The sequence below is a fragment of the Acomys russatus genome, chromosome 27 (assembly GCF_903995435.1).
Source record: "Acomys russatus chromosome 27, mAcoRus1.1, whole genome shotgun sequence".
NCBI classification, from domain to species: Eukaryota; Metazoa; Chordata; class Mammalia; order Rodentia; family Muridae; genus Acomys; species Acomys russatus.
This window is the reverse complement of record NC_067163.1, coordinates 33,605,748-33,620,731: the sequence shown is the minus strand read 5'-3', so window position 1 is coordinate 33,620,731 and position 14,984 is coordinate 33,605,748. Positions and strand designations below refer to the sequence as shown.

General features: G+C 42.8%; 1 protein-coding gene across 1 annotated transcript in view; it reads right to left on the bottom strand.

Annotated features, from left to right (window-relative positions):
- Fat1 (FAT atypical cadherin 1) overlaps positions 1-14,984 on the bottom strand; it is a 105,275-nt gene that overhangs the window by 61,238 nt on the left and 29,053 nt on the right. Inside the window, exon 2 of the mRNA XM_051169780.1 lies at positions 3,687-4,001. Coding sequence (XP_051025737.1) covers positions 3,687-4,001 — 315 coding nt within the window. The remainder of the gene's footprint in view (positions 1-3,686; positions 4,002-14,984) is intronic.

The following is a 14,984-nucleotide window of genomic DNA, read 5'->3' as shown; positions in this document are numbered from 1 at the left end:
GAGAAACACAAGCTAGCCAGAACCTGGGGGATAGCCATTCTGGGTGTCCTCAGTTGTATAGTTTGGAGAGACAGGATGTGAACAAGTAATTTGTTTTTCTACCGGCTCCAGAAACATGTGATACTAGTAACTTTGTATCTAAAATTGATCTGCAAATTTAATTTTTATTACTTAAACACACATATATATCTTTGTTAGGGTTACCCAGTACTCCTTTAATGAACCTTGTTTTGGGGAGAAGTACACACATATTTGTCACATAGCTAAAATTGAATGAGTATTTTTAAGATTAAAAAAAAGCAATAACTGAGCTTCCATATCTGCATCAAGGGGGCAGAGCTGTGTTTATAGTACCACAAACAAGTAAAATAGACAAAGTAATGGTTTACAAGGCACAAGATGTTAGACAAAAAAAAAAAAAAAAAAAAAAAAAGGGGGGGGGTGAGTCTTGATGAACTATCCGTCTTGAAGGTTTTCAGAATTCTCATTCCTACAGGAAAACCAGGAGAAATGGAACCACGTGACCTCCTGAAGACTAACTGTTAGCCACTGTATTATTTCCTACAACCAAGCGTGCTAACAGTCAAATGCCCACCTATTACTGAAATGGGTAAGCTGAATGCAAAGATGGACTTAAGGCTCATACAGAACTGCATCATGCACAATCTCAAAAAAACATGTTAGGTATAGAACCCTCCCCACAACCACCCCCCCCCAAAACTACACCATGTCAGTCCATCTATGTGAAATTTCATGGGCAAATTTATATGGAACTACTATAATGACAGGAGGGGAGCAGGGTGTGGGGGTGGGCAGACCAGGGGTCATCTAGGGATGGGGGCAGTTAGAGGGAGGACCTAGCTATGGAAAACAAGGAGGGAATTTTTGGCAGTGATGGTTACGGTCACTACTTTGACATGGTGATGTTTCCAGGTACAGACAAATGTCCACACTTAGTGAACTTCAGGTTTTCAATATGTGTGATTTACTGTCTGCTAATTGTAACTCAAGTGAGCTTTTATAAAGTAAGAAAAGACTTACTCTGTATCAAGAAAAGACTTACTTTGTAGCAAAACCCTGGAAGATAGCAAATACACTGAGAGTAAAACTTAGCCCTTTCTGAAGCGGGTGCATGCCTCAAGAGTAACCTTCAAAATTATCTGGCAGCTGGAAGTTTGGCAGCACCCCTCGCAGCAGATAACCCGAAGGCACACGCACAGCATAATGAGCCATGTAAAGCCCACACTGGTCTCTCTCTTTTGTCTGGGGCTCCTCCTCTGTCCTTGGCATACCACAGAGCTGTGATGCTTCTGTTTGCGTGAGCAGGCAGCGTCAAGGCTCCAAACAATAAAATATCTATGTCCCCGTCTCACTCCTGCCTTGAGCAAAGGCACAATTTATGTTAAAAGAAGCAAACTGCCCCTAACTGATATCTGATAGAGCCAAACAGCAACAGCAAAAAGTCACTAAAATTTACTCCGTTAACATAAGCGCCTGTGTTAGGAAAGGAAAATGAATTAAGGCTTTTTGCCTGTGTGCCCTCAAAGAGAAATCTCATCAAACCCTACTTATAATTAGTATGCTAACAACTGCCTGAGATGAAAAAAGACAGTGTCAGCACCATAATTAAACATGGAAGATGCTTTTAAAAAAAAAAAGAAGAAGAAGAAGAAGTTCATTCAAAACTGCCACTGGGAGACCAAAATTTAGAAAATTACAGAACTCAGTTACACACACACACACACACACACACACACACACACACACACACACGTACGTACGTCAAAAAAATACTGGGATGGTTTCTTCATTTACAGTACTAGGAGGAGGTCACTTAAATGTATACAAAAGGTTCTAAGGACTTTATACAGACTCTAGGAAGTAAGTCCTTATTCATAAAGGTACCATGAACACCATCTTCAGTCCTCCCTCCTCCCGTAGTCAAGTGGCCAGGCTGCCATCCACTCACTTAACCCCTGTCTCTCAGACTCTCTACCTGTTTCTCCCACCTTCAAAACCAACCCAAGAGCTCTCCTGAGGGCCTCTGCTCACCGACCGACCCCACCCTGTCAGTCTGTCCCCCAGTCACTGCAAACACCTTCATCCCAGGCTGGGCCCTGGTGCTTCCCTGCGCTCCTTCACATCGTTGGCATCTGTAGTGCAAAACCAGAAAGCCCATGCCATCCAGACAGATGCTTTAAATGGTAGGCTTTCCGTGGTCAAGGAGCATCTCTGGGAAGCCAATAAGCAGCTCACCTTCCAGTTGTTCACCCAAAGGAAAGGCACAGCTGTGTGAATCCACTAAAACCCCTAGTTGTGATACACACATGAAACAGGCAACTGAAGCGTGCAAGAAAACCCAGGCTGTGGCGCCTTTTCCACAAAGGACGCCAAGGACTCCAGGACTAACCGTAATGGGTGTCAATCATTCATCGCTAATCTTAAAGCCCAACGCCCTAGTGTCTGCTTTCTCCATGGTCCCAGGAGGAAAGCCTAACTATGGGCACAGCCCCCAGTTGCAGCCCACTGATTTTCTCCTTCAGTTGTTAATTATTAAGGACCCTGATTTAAGGTCTCCAGGTGGTGTTCTGGGTCAGTAAATCACAAGAACTTTCTTCTTTCAGATCGTCTTTCACCACCTCCCACAATGCAGCCTCCATTTTAACAAACTACCTCTTAAATCTCAGCGTCTGCTGTGCGGTGTCAGGGATAAGGCTCCTGTTAATGCTGCCAGGGCCCTGAGGATCACCCTTAGGTTTTCTACTGAGTTGGGAGAACAGGACCCTTTGGAGACACATCTCATGAAACTATACTTAGTATGTTTTCTTAACAACATGTTTGCTAAACCGTGGCTATTTTTGGATCTATAAAGACATAGCGATGTGTGCAACTCTCTACTAACCACAGTAACAGGCTTCTCAGAAATTAGCCCCGTAAATCAGACACACACACACACACACACACACACGCAGGCACGCACGCACCCCGGGGGGGGGGGGGGGGAGGGCTAGAACCTAGGACTTCACACGTGCTAGGCAAATGCTTTGTCACTAAGTCGTATCACCAGCTCTTAAACAGGTGTTTCAGGAGACCAAGAATAGCCAGCATACCTTCATGGCCTCCATATGGGTGTTCCCTATAGGACCTTAGAACTCAGCCACCTCTTAAGACTTGCTTTTTTTAAGTTCAACCCAAGAGTGGCTTAGCCCTGCTTCTGTTACCTACAGCCAGAGCACTGGAAAAAGCTCAAAACAGCACTTACAAAGTAATGGAGTATGAACTAAAATCTAATGTCCTTTTACACACATACACACACACACACATGCACGCGCGTGCGCGCACCATCATAAAAATGCAGATACTTAGTAGCAAAGTTTACTCTAGGTTTATCACATTGTCACCAAGCCATTACTAAAATGATGATGACAACTGCTTCAGACCCAGAGTGCAAAGCTTTACTAAGGAGCAAAATACTAAGCCAGCTACGTGGTAAGCCCAAAGATGTGCACACACGTTTGGATTAAATTCCACTCACAAACGAAAGCTTGTTGTGAATAACCGAAAAGGAGAGCGAGGTACCAAACCAACGAAACATTGGCAACAACAACAAAATGCGAACGCTTAGTTCTCAGCTGGGAGAGCACTCGCGCACACAGAGCCTGACTAAGGAGTGGTAGCGTGCGTACCTGTTTTAGGGTGTATCGAGAAGAACCCTTGTGGATTTCCACTCGTGATTCTGTATGTCAGCTTGTCGCTGGAGCTGGAATCTGGGTCGAACGCCTCAATCTGGACCACAGATACATCCTTGGGTGAATTTTCCGTTATTTCTGGATAGTACACGGGCTCTGATGTCTGTGGCGCGTTGTCGTTCACGTCCCCGACCTCTATGTAGACCTCTATGAAGGACGACAGGGGCACCACGCCCTGGTCTGTGGCGTAGACTGTGAGCCAGTAGTGGGAGGTCGACTCGCGGTCCAACCGGTCGGCAGTCTCTATGACACCTACAGAGAAAGAAGCAGCCAAAGGAGAAAGTTTAATGGCAAGGGCAAGATGCCGCTCGGAGGAAGTGTCCAAGAATAACTAATTTGCTGGAGGGCTTCTGTGCCACTTACTAGGTGCATGAACTTCAGCAAGTCATCTAACCTCTCGTGCCTCAGTTTCCCTTCCCACAGAATAGAGATAACTGCATGCTCCTCAATGAGTGAATAAATGAGTTAATACCTATGCAATGGTTAAATATGTAGCACATTACACAGACGATAGAAGTATTTACAAGTCCTAGTGTCAAGCAGACCACTTTTTAAAAAAAATCTATGATCGCCAGGTGCAGTTGCACATGCTTATAATCCCAGCACCACTCAGGGTGGCGGAGGCAGGCAGATCATTGTGAATTCGAGGCCAGCCTGGTCAATAAAGTGATTCCAGGACAGCCAAGGCTACACAGAGAAACCATATCTCAAAAGACAAAACCAACCAACCAAACAAACATCTATGATCTAAATCTGAAAGTAACCCAAGAGATAGGCATTAAGAACACTCATGGTCTAGTGCTGTTTTCCAATGATGAAATTTATGGCTGGTTGAGATGTGTTGAGTTTCACACGGATTAAGCAGGAAACCAAAAGAGAAACCAGAGTCAGGGCTCAGCTCCACACCCTCAGCCCCACGACTTAAGCCACAGCCCGGGGACGGAGTCCTAGAGTAACATTCTCCTGCGTGGCTAGGTGAGGCTACTGCTAAGAAAAGAAAATAGGAACATTTTACAAGTCTAGCACGAGAGATTGCTCAGGTCTCTTATATGCTAAACTTAACAGCTTTAACCACCACCATCTTAAGCAAACAGCCAGCCAGTGTGTTATAAAAACATATTTTCCCAGCTATGTTCTAAACCGCAAAAGGGTGAATCTTTCCTCAGACGCTCATGGTGCTTTTAGCTCCTTATATATAAAACACAGAAACTATGACTTTATGAATAAACTGCCTAAGTATCTTGCCTGGAGCTGGGATACAGAGTCTCTTGCATTAAGACCCAAACTAGGACACATTTTTTTTTTCTTAATTGAATTGTAAGAGCTCAAGCATATGACTGCTGAGAAAATAGTCAAAAGGACTGGTGTATTTTGGCTCAGTCATGGAAATTTACTAAAACTTTAACACCAGAACCTGCCCCCAACAAAATGATTAGAATTGGAAATACCAAACGCCTTAAACAAGTTTGGCCTTTCATTTAAGGGTGTACTCTTGCCTTTTGGCTCCCAGAATGACTGACTGATCACTGTGAAGGGATGACGCCTTCAGTGTTCAACAACAGCATCAGGACCACACTTGAGAAATCCTCCAACTTTAGAATCGCTAAGGCTCCCCATCCAACGCAAAATACAGAAACCAAAGCCCCCTGTCCAGCAGTAAGATGGTATTTACTTTACCACTAACCCACATTATGCATTTAAAATATCAAATGAACTCTTTTGAGTGTGTGCAACATAACATTTTGAAATGTGGCTAAGTTGTAGAATGGCTCGGTTGAGTCAATCAACTATGCACTACCTCCTCCTATAGATGCCTTCCCCACCTCGTGTGTATGAGTGTGTGTGTGTGTGTGTGTGTGTGTGTGTGCACATGTTCACACTTAATACCTACTCATCAGTTTTTCCCATACAATACAGTGTTGTTAACTATGGTTAAGCAAGTGTTTGTATTTAGGATTATTTAAATTTAAGTCCTTGCTTACTTGGGGGTGATATCAGAAAAAGTCACTGCATAGGAAATAACTAATTGTAAACTACCTTAAAATAAATGTTTACAGCCACTTATGATTAACAACTGATTACACGTAAAATGATTCCTCTTTTTCTCTAACCCAAATGCAATCTCTATATACTCAACAATTCACTAAATTAGTACTTTGTAACTGTTTGCATCTTGAACAAATACATCTTTTCTGTTTTTTCCTTGTTCACCCCAGCCATCATTTTACCCAAGGAAATCAGAGACACAGGCTGTTTCCCCAACACAGATTATATATTAACAACATGAAGGCATGTATGCTTCTCTCCCGTGCTGCTACTCCATTAAAAAGCAATTAAATTCACTGGACAAGTGAAGTATTATTAGAAAATTTCAAGCAGACAGACACACTGTGATATTACCCCCTGCCTCTCACTTCTAACCATCAGATATTTCATGCTGGTATCCTTTTTTTTTTTTTTTTTTTAATTAGTCCTCTCAATGTAATTATAAGGCCATAAAGCAATAACAATTTTTCAAAACAGGGTTTCTCTGTGTAGCCTTGGCTGTCCTGGACTCACTTTGTAGACTAGGCTGGCCCGGAACTCACAGCTATCCGCCTGCCTCTGCCTCCCAAGTGCTGGGATAAAAGGTGTCCGCCACCACGCCCAGTATGCAATGACAATTATATGAACAGCTTGCCCTTGGTTTACTGTACGGCAGGCATCATGGTAGTCCTACATTGTCCTGTTTCTGGTGCCTACCTCCACGAGTGGTGCTGTTCTACTGTCCCTACTGCAAGATGAAAAACTCCGAGATGAGGAACTTTCCCAGGGTCACAGTAAAGGGCTGCATTCATTTGAACTCAAGGCCACCAGAGTTTCTGGTCAGGTCTATTCTAAGCACAACAACCGGAGGATAAACAGAACTTGTGCAATAACCCTGAAGACAGGACAGGACAGACTCCACACCCACACACTTTGTTATTGTCAATACTGCGGTGAGAATTATAAATTCATTCAGATACAACAGCTCTAAGGGGATATATAGAATACAAACATGTTATGATGGAAAATAGGATAATGTATTTGTCTTCATGGTTTTTTCTTCCCCTATTCTCATCAGTGTAGCCTTCTTCTAAGAACTGGCTCTGCCCCCACAATCAACTGGGCAACAGGGTCAGGGGCTATGTCCCTCTTTCATGTGAACCCCTCCCATGAACTCCTAGCTATGGTCGGGAGAAAAATAGCTGGATATAAAGAACAGTTGAGAATCAAACAACATGGTGTTCTGCTCGGATTTGGGAAAAAAAAAATGGGGATGCATCAAACATTAAAGACTAAGTTAAGGGGCGAGCTATCCACTTCCCTACAGCAGGAAGTCATAGGCTGCACAGAGCATAGAACTAATACTGATGCACTTCCTTAATCAAATCAGGGTTGACAGGACTCCAGCCCTTCCTTTACTGGCCGCCTCCTTCCTAAAATAACCCACATGCCCGCCATCTAGAGGTATGAGTGGAAATAACATTTATTCGTTGAGTCACCCCGAGTCCTTATGCCTATGACCAGTCCCTCCTAAAGCTACCGCAAGTACAGGGAAACACACACACACACACACACACACACACACACACACACACACACACACAAACAGAAGCCTGGAAGCCACCATTGGGTGTAAACCAGACAACTGTGCCCATTCTTAAAATTCTACCCCTGTTTTTCTTAATTCTCTTGCCTATGAGTCAGCTCTCAATTGATGATAACCAGTAATGATGCTTTCTGTATAAGAAGTTAAAAACTCATTCTTCCTGAGAAAAATAAGGAACAAATAAAATTTATGGTCTTTAAAGATTGATTTAAAACATAAAACAAAACTTAAAGATTGATTTAAAACAGAAAATGAAACTTTATCTTTAGACTCTCCTAGAGTTTGCATCCTGTCTTCAACAACCTGCTGTGTTTTTTTTTTCCCCAGCTCTCTTTCTGTTCCTAGTTGTATTTTTTTTTTTTTAATCTCTCATTTCTTTGCTTTTAAAACAAAAACAGAATGGTTGCTATGAAACAGAACCTCCTGCTTCTGTATCCCAGGTGCTGGAATTATAGGTTGGTGCCACCACGCCCCGCCTCTCTCCTTCACATTTTTAGATAGCAACCACAGTGTGTAACTAGAACAGAGGTAAGGCCACGGTGTCAAGAGGAAGAGGCAACTCTGCCTTCTAGAGAATTCCTTCTAGCCAGTTTAAAAAAAAAAAAAAATAGGGAGGGACAGGGAATTATGGGATTCTTATCTTGTGAGGAATGTGGCCGCCAAAGAGGATGAGCAAGGAGGCTTACTAAGATGGACATGCTGTGTCCAGAAGACATGTTTGGTCTATGTGCTACCCAGCACGGTAGTATAATCAGGACTTGTTCCTTTACTTTAATGAAGTATTACAGAAGTCGTAAATGCCCAACTTTCTAACCTGAGAATACAATGAAGACTGTCTCAAAAAGGCTGTTAACAAAGCCGAACAATCTGAAAAAAGCTGGAAATCTGAAACCATTAGCTAAAACTATTTATCATTCCTAACATGCTTCATGGGATTGCAAAGCCACCGCCAGATGTCACTATGGAAACTGACTTTAAATATGCATCTGCTGAAAGCACTGCTATGCTGAAGGGGGAAGGAAGATCACGTGACTTCTAAAAGAGCACTAGGCCATAAATGTGATGTCTTTTCTCAAATCCCTCCCCTCTATGCAGAATGAGAAAGAAAGACAGTAAGGGCCAGAGGTGATGACTCCAGGGAAACAGAGTCCTCAGACACAGCAGGACTGATAGGCAGAACTCAGAGACACTGTGGCCAAGTACACAAGACCTTCACAGGTTCAAGACAGATGAAACCCTGCAGAAGGGGGGGTGGGCCACAGAAAGCCCCGCTCCTAATCCAGACAGTGCTTGCAAATAATGCCTGCTGGCCAGGAAAATGAGTCTCCTCTAAGGAAGTGTCGCCAGGTATAGCAACTAGACTCCAGGGAGACCCTGTGCCCAGGAGCAGTTTGGCCAACACAAAACAGACTACGTTTTGTTTTGGGGAGGGGGTTGTTTGTTTGTTTCTCGTTTTTTGTGGGTGTTTTGTTTTGTTTAGGCATATTTTTTTTGTCTCATTTTTAAAATTCATTCTCTCTCTCTCTGAGGAAGAGAGAAAACATGAAGTTGGGTGGGTAAGGAGGCAGGTAGGACCTTGGAATTGGGGGAAGGAAAAGGACATAACCAAATCATATTGTGGGAAAGGAAATTAAAAAAAATAATTAAGAAAAAGAAAACACAGCTGTGGCCGACCTGCCTCCTGAACGGACTCAGCAGACATTTAGCCAAGCAGGTGCTGATCCCATCTTTGTCAGGCCCGCTTTTTTCCCAGGCTTATGGTGCATAGTACCAACTGCTCAAGTAAACAGTGAAATGTAAATAAAGCTGCCCAAGCCTGGCTGCTCTTGCTACCAGTGAGGCTGGTTTCGCTGTTGCTTCAAACCCTGTCCTTGGCACCCACCCCTTTCACCAGCGGACGCAGTGGCCCCAGCTTCCACATAGGCAAAGCGAAGCTGCCGCCCTGCCAAAAAATAATTTAGGTGATTCAAATTTCCATGCCCACAGAATACCTCTCTTGTTGAAGTTTGCCGGTTTAATTTAACGGACCGTGGCCGTTAGTGGGTCCTAGTGCCAGATAGTTTGACAAAAACCTCATTATTTCTGACTCCTTGGTTTTTCTGACTGCTCAAAAATAACTTCAATGAACAACAACTCCACACTGCGCTCCATTAAAAGTGGGAGGGGCTGGGATGCAGCTTGGTGAGAGCGCCTGCCAGGGAGCCCAGTCCTGGGTTTGAGTCCCAGCATGCCTTACTGACCCAACCCCAACCGCCAAAACTTCATGTTTTAGTGTCTTTCTATTATGGACACATAACACCTGGGGCGATTAAGTTAACGTGATGCAAAGTTGACTCTGGCTCACAGCATCAGCACACAATGATAAACTGCCCCATAGCCCCTGAACCTGTTAAAAGGAGTGGAAATTTTTAAATCTGACTCCTCTTTAAAATAACCACCAATTCCATGTGCAACATTACCTAAGAAGAAGAAACCCTCCAATTCTTTTAGAACAATGCAGTCAACCACACAGATGTCTGTAAATATAGACATGTAAGGGCATTAGATGTGTAAATATAATAAATAAGATAATTAGGAAAATGTAAAGAATGAAATGTGGTTATTTATACAGAAAGAATGAAACTAAACTCTAGTACTTTTGAAAGCAGAGTGCTCCGTGCATATGAACATGCACATGTAAACAACTCAAATTGTAATTTCCTGACGTCACATGACTGAAGAAAATACCAAACACTCTGCATAAGCAATGGCAGTAAGCTGGAAGTGTTGTCTCAGGCTTGTCATCTCAGTGCCCAGGAGGCTGAAGTAAGACGTTGACAAGTTCAAAGCCAGCCTTGGCTCCAGTGTGAGCACAAGCCAAGTAACAAAAACAAAACATAAAGGGAGGGTGAAGAAGAAAAGGAACCAGCAAGGGGGTTGGGGGTGGAAGGAAGTAGTTAAAAATAAATAAAACGAAATGCATGGTCTAAAACCATAGATTATGGATGGGCCAGGCAAAGCGCTAGGCAGTTACTCTCACATCCTACAGACAACCTGCTTTGCATCTACGAACACACAGTCAGCCACATAAAATTCCTAGCTCTCCACCTGAGCCAAAGAAGACGTGTTCCTGACGACCATGACTCAATCTTTCTAAAGCAGTAGCTTGTCATGGCTGTCATTTTATATCTCCGAGCAGTGGAAGTTCATAATGACAATGGCAACGGTGGCACTCAGGCGTGCCAGCCACTTCTGAGTAGACATGTTCTTGTTGGAGGAGGTGAGGGGTGTCACTGGGAGTGGGCTTGGAGGTTTCAAAAGCCTCTGCCAGGCCCAGAGTGTGTCTGGTTGGCTGTCTCTCTTTGTGCCGCATGCATATATGTCTTCACAGCAATAGAACACTAACTAAAACAGGAACATTAGCTGCATAGAATAATTAATGCCAATGGTGACCGAACTGAGTCAAAACTAAAAATCTGCCTTATACCCATTTAAACACATGCAGGAAGAAACACCCAGAATAAACAAGTTGAAAGGACACAGAAACCCACTGGGCTATATTTTCATAAACCGGTAAATTTCAGTAACAGTTTAAAAGTCCATACTGAAAATGCATACGATAAGTTAGGTAAAAGTAACCAGAATGTCCTCCTTGTAGCAGAATATTAATTTTTCCTATGTATCACAGATACTTAATCTTTAAATAAAATGTACTTTTTATATTTAAGGTATGTAAATGATGTTCAGGCATACATATAGACAATTAAAAAGGTTATTTATGGTGAAGTAAATTTATACATCCATAGTTTCTCAAAACTACTTTTCTCCTGGTGTTCAGAGCAAGAGCAGCCAAGATCTATCGACTCATGAGCATGCAACCCCAAAACACCACAATTTAACTATCTCTGCTGTGCCTTAGAGCTCGTGTATCTGCCGGAAATAAAACAAATACTCATTTCCATGGGTTTATCTCCGTTTCACTCACAGTGAGTAGATGTTTAACAATGCATATTCCAGCACCTTCAACAATTAACATTTGAAAGTATGTTTGCATGAACGCTCCAAGTTTTAAGTCTAATATCCCCAGTATTTTGTTATTTAGCATTAAGCCACAAAATAATGATGCAAAGGAGAGGGTTTTTAAAAACGTAATAATGATCATAGTTGGTTTTTAAATTTTTTATTAACTTGGCTGGCTTATATCTCTTTAATTAAAAATATGTATCTCTAAGCTTCCATTTGAAACTGTTGAGGTAGCTTTAAAGGGAGCTAACCAAGTGCTTAGGCTTGAAGCTTACTGGTCTTACATTAATTAAGTACATAATCTGATTTTTAGGCATCGTGTTTCAAGCCTGGAGATTAGCTCAGCTTGGCAAAGTCACTCCCAGGGCAAGTTTTGATTTCCACGTCAGAATCCTTGGTACTTTGGATGAGGGTTTGCATGGATAAACTCTGTCAAGGGGCTCATCCTCGGGTATTAGACATTATGTGAAGACCAATGCCTGTTAAGTCTGCCTTTGGTGAAACTGAAATACAAGGCATATTCAACATGCTAATGCTGACACTCCTGGAAGTTAGCTGGCAGCTTTAGGAGACTGTCTCAGAGACTCAGAGAATGGTTTCTTACTTTGCAGGCTAGAGATGCACTTCACACACACCAAATTTGGGGTGTGTACGTGTGTGTGTGTGTGTGTGTGTGTGTGTGTGTGTGTGTGTGTGTGTGTAAAAGGGGGCGCTCACTATGTAGTTTTCACTGTACTAGAACTTACTATGTAGCCGAGACTGGCTTTGAACTCAAACTTACAGAGATCCACCATCCTCTGCCTTCTGAGCCCTGGGACTAAAGGTATGCGGCACCACGCCCAGATCATGCACCATAAATTCAACCTAGTCTCCATGATACTGTAAGCTCAATAGGTCCTTTCCTTTTTTCAATATTTAAGATTGGAGAACTGGGGCTAAAGTCGCTGGCCTAAAATAACATACCAGTCATTCCAGCAGTGTATCTACAAACGACTTTACCGGCTCTACATCTCACCATTTGCTAAGCTTCAAAAGGTAAGAGAGATTTCCTAAGTTATCCAACCTAGAGCAGAAAGACCAGGACCCAAGACACAAAGTAAGAGCTCCAGAGCCCACACCCGGGAACTGCTGCCATCTACTTTACCAGCCCATCACTTGTTAAAGGGGAAGCCTGCTAATGCTTGACCTAGGCCAGGAAGCAACACTGTTGAAATGAGGAGCCTTAACTAAAGTCAGACAAGCACCTGGGTAGGGGTGCTTGACACACCACCCCAAGATTCTTACTGTTTACGAGCAGACTGTCATGTACCCCAAGTATTGCTGTTAAACCTTGCTCCACCTATTTAACTATTGACTGGTTAATAAAAACTGCCTACATACCTGGGCAGGGCAGAGTGAGGAGATGTGGCCAAGGTTGCGGGCTTTGAGGACAGGAGGATCATGGGTAGGAGAGAGGTAGAGAAGGAGAAAGCCTCAGGGATGGCTTAACATGACGGAGCACATGCCTGATTGGTGTGGATTGAGAAAAGTGGTCCAGGTCAAAGAATAAGCAAGTGGTTTTGCAATTATGGATGGGATGGGGGCTTGGGAGGTAAAGATAGCAATATCTGCCATGCCCCAGGTGAAATAAGGCTACTCTGAAATCTATCAGGTGTGTCTTGTATCGACTGTGATAGCGGGTTAGAGAACACTGTCATAGTGATTATAGGGCTAATAATAAACATTAATAGACCTACTTTTACATTAACTGCTCCGCCCAAGTGTCACAGGTGACTCAATCCCACTAAGTTAGAGGACTCAACAGCATGCGTTCCACCATAGCCACTACCAAGTTACCGTCCTTACCACAGCACCCTATGCCGCACAGACCATACTCACACTAAATAAAACAGCATACGGTATTAAGGACAGGACAGACATCATGAAATAACTGTGAATACATTACTAATGTTAAAGTAGTGAGCAGGAAGTATCAAATCCAGAGTTCTCAATTATAAGCCGGCTGTAAGTTTATAGTAGATCAAAAGGGACAATTTAAGGAAAACCCCTTGGGGAAATAAATGTCAATCGATTCTTTATTGATTTGCATGCAGTCTTCAATGCTGACCTAACATATTTGAGAACTGCTGCATGATTTATCTTCATCAGCAACATGTCATGTTGCCTGTATTATGTTGAATTTTCCTAGGGATAGCCTAGAACGTGACAACAATGCACCTAACTCAGTTTAATCCATGCAACAAACAAACAAGAAATCCCTGAGGAACTATGAAGGGGAGAACAGGATCTTGTGGGGAAGTAAGTGAAAATTAATTCACCAGAAAGCAGGGCAAACACCTGTCTGTGATGGATAGCACTGTATGTTAACAATTAGGTACATTTACAGCTCGCTCTCACACCAAGGCCTATCTGCGGCTGGGGATTCCTGCTTCACTTTCGTGGGGGGACTGTGTGATCACATGATCTTACAAAATAATCACAGTACAGCTCCATCTTGTGAGAAAGGGAGAGAAGACACTGGGAGGCTGGAACAATGAATGTTATTTCCTCCACTGCTAATATTTTCTAATTTGTGTAAAAGAAACAACTCTACAAATATGAATCATATTGTACTATTTAAGAAAACAGTTTTTATAAAGGGTTAACCTAAGGTCTTATCAACAGGACTCAATAAATCTCAAGAATGTTAAAGGCAAAAGTTATGAGTGACTTACAGGTTTTCCTGAATAACAACCGCGGGGGGGGGGGGGGGGGGGCAGAGGGGGAGGGAGGGAGAGAAGGGGAGGGGGAGGGAAAGAGAGAGAGAGAGAGAGTGTGTGTGTGTGTGTGTGTGTGTGTGTGTGTAAAAGCATGCTTCAGTATGCAGACAAAGCATGATTCAGGGAGTGAAATGTCAGTTGAGCGCCAGTGCTAAAGAAGAAATGGAAAGAGCAGAGGCCTGCCCCTTCCCAGACCACCCAGGTCACTGTCTAAACACTCAAGAACTCCTGCCAAACCAGCCGGTTGTCCACGGGGTCCTCCAAGTGCACAAGCTAGAAAGCAGCAGGCTTCTCTTTCTCTGAGCCTGCCTGAGCTCCTATAAAATAAAATTTAAATGGAGAAAGGGACCCGCAACTGACTTTCTTAAAATAAAACCTAAAATCCATATGCGATTGGGCTGTGTAAAAAGGCATGTTCCATGCAAACTGAGTGCCAACCAAGCAAATAAAAATTCCATTTGCTTTTTGCCACTTGTGGTAATGGACCTGCATCAACTCCTACTTCCAAGAAGCATTTTTCTTTCTTTTCCTGACTAGAATTTTTGACCAAATGAGCAGCAGGAATTTTTTAAACTAAATTTTACTTTAATAAAGCAATTTCTCGATTAAAAAAATTCCGTTATTTGCATATTGAAAAGAAATAATTTACAGGAATTATTCCCATACTGTTAATATTCAAAATATCCATTTTTGCTGTCGAATCCCAAGTAAGAATTCAAAACTTCCAGCTCAGTCTAACCTAGTCATGGACTGACTACTTCAGAGACACTAGTTAGTGGAAACCTTGCTGATCACATTTTATGCTGGCAAACACCTCAAATTACTTCAACTATCTCTAGATCT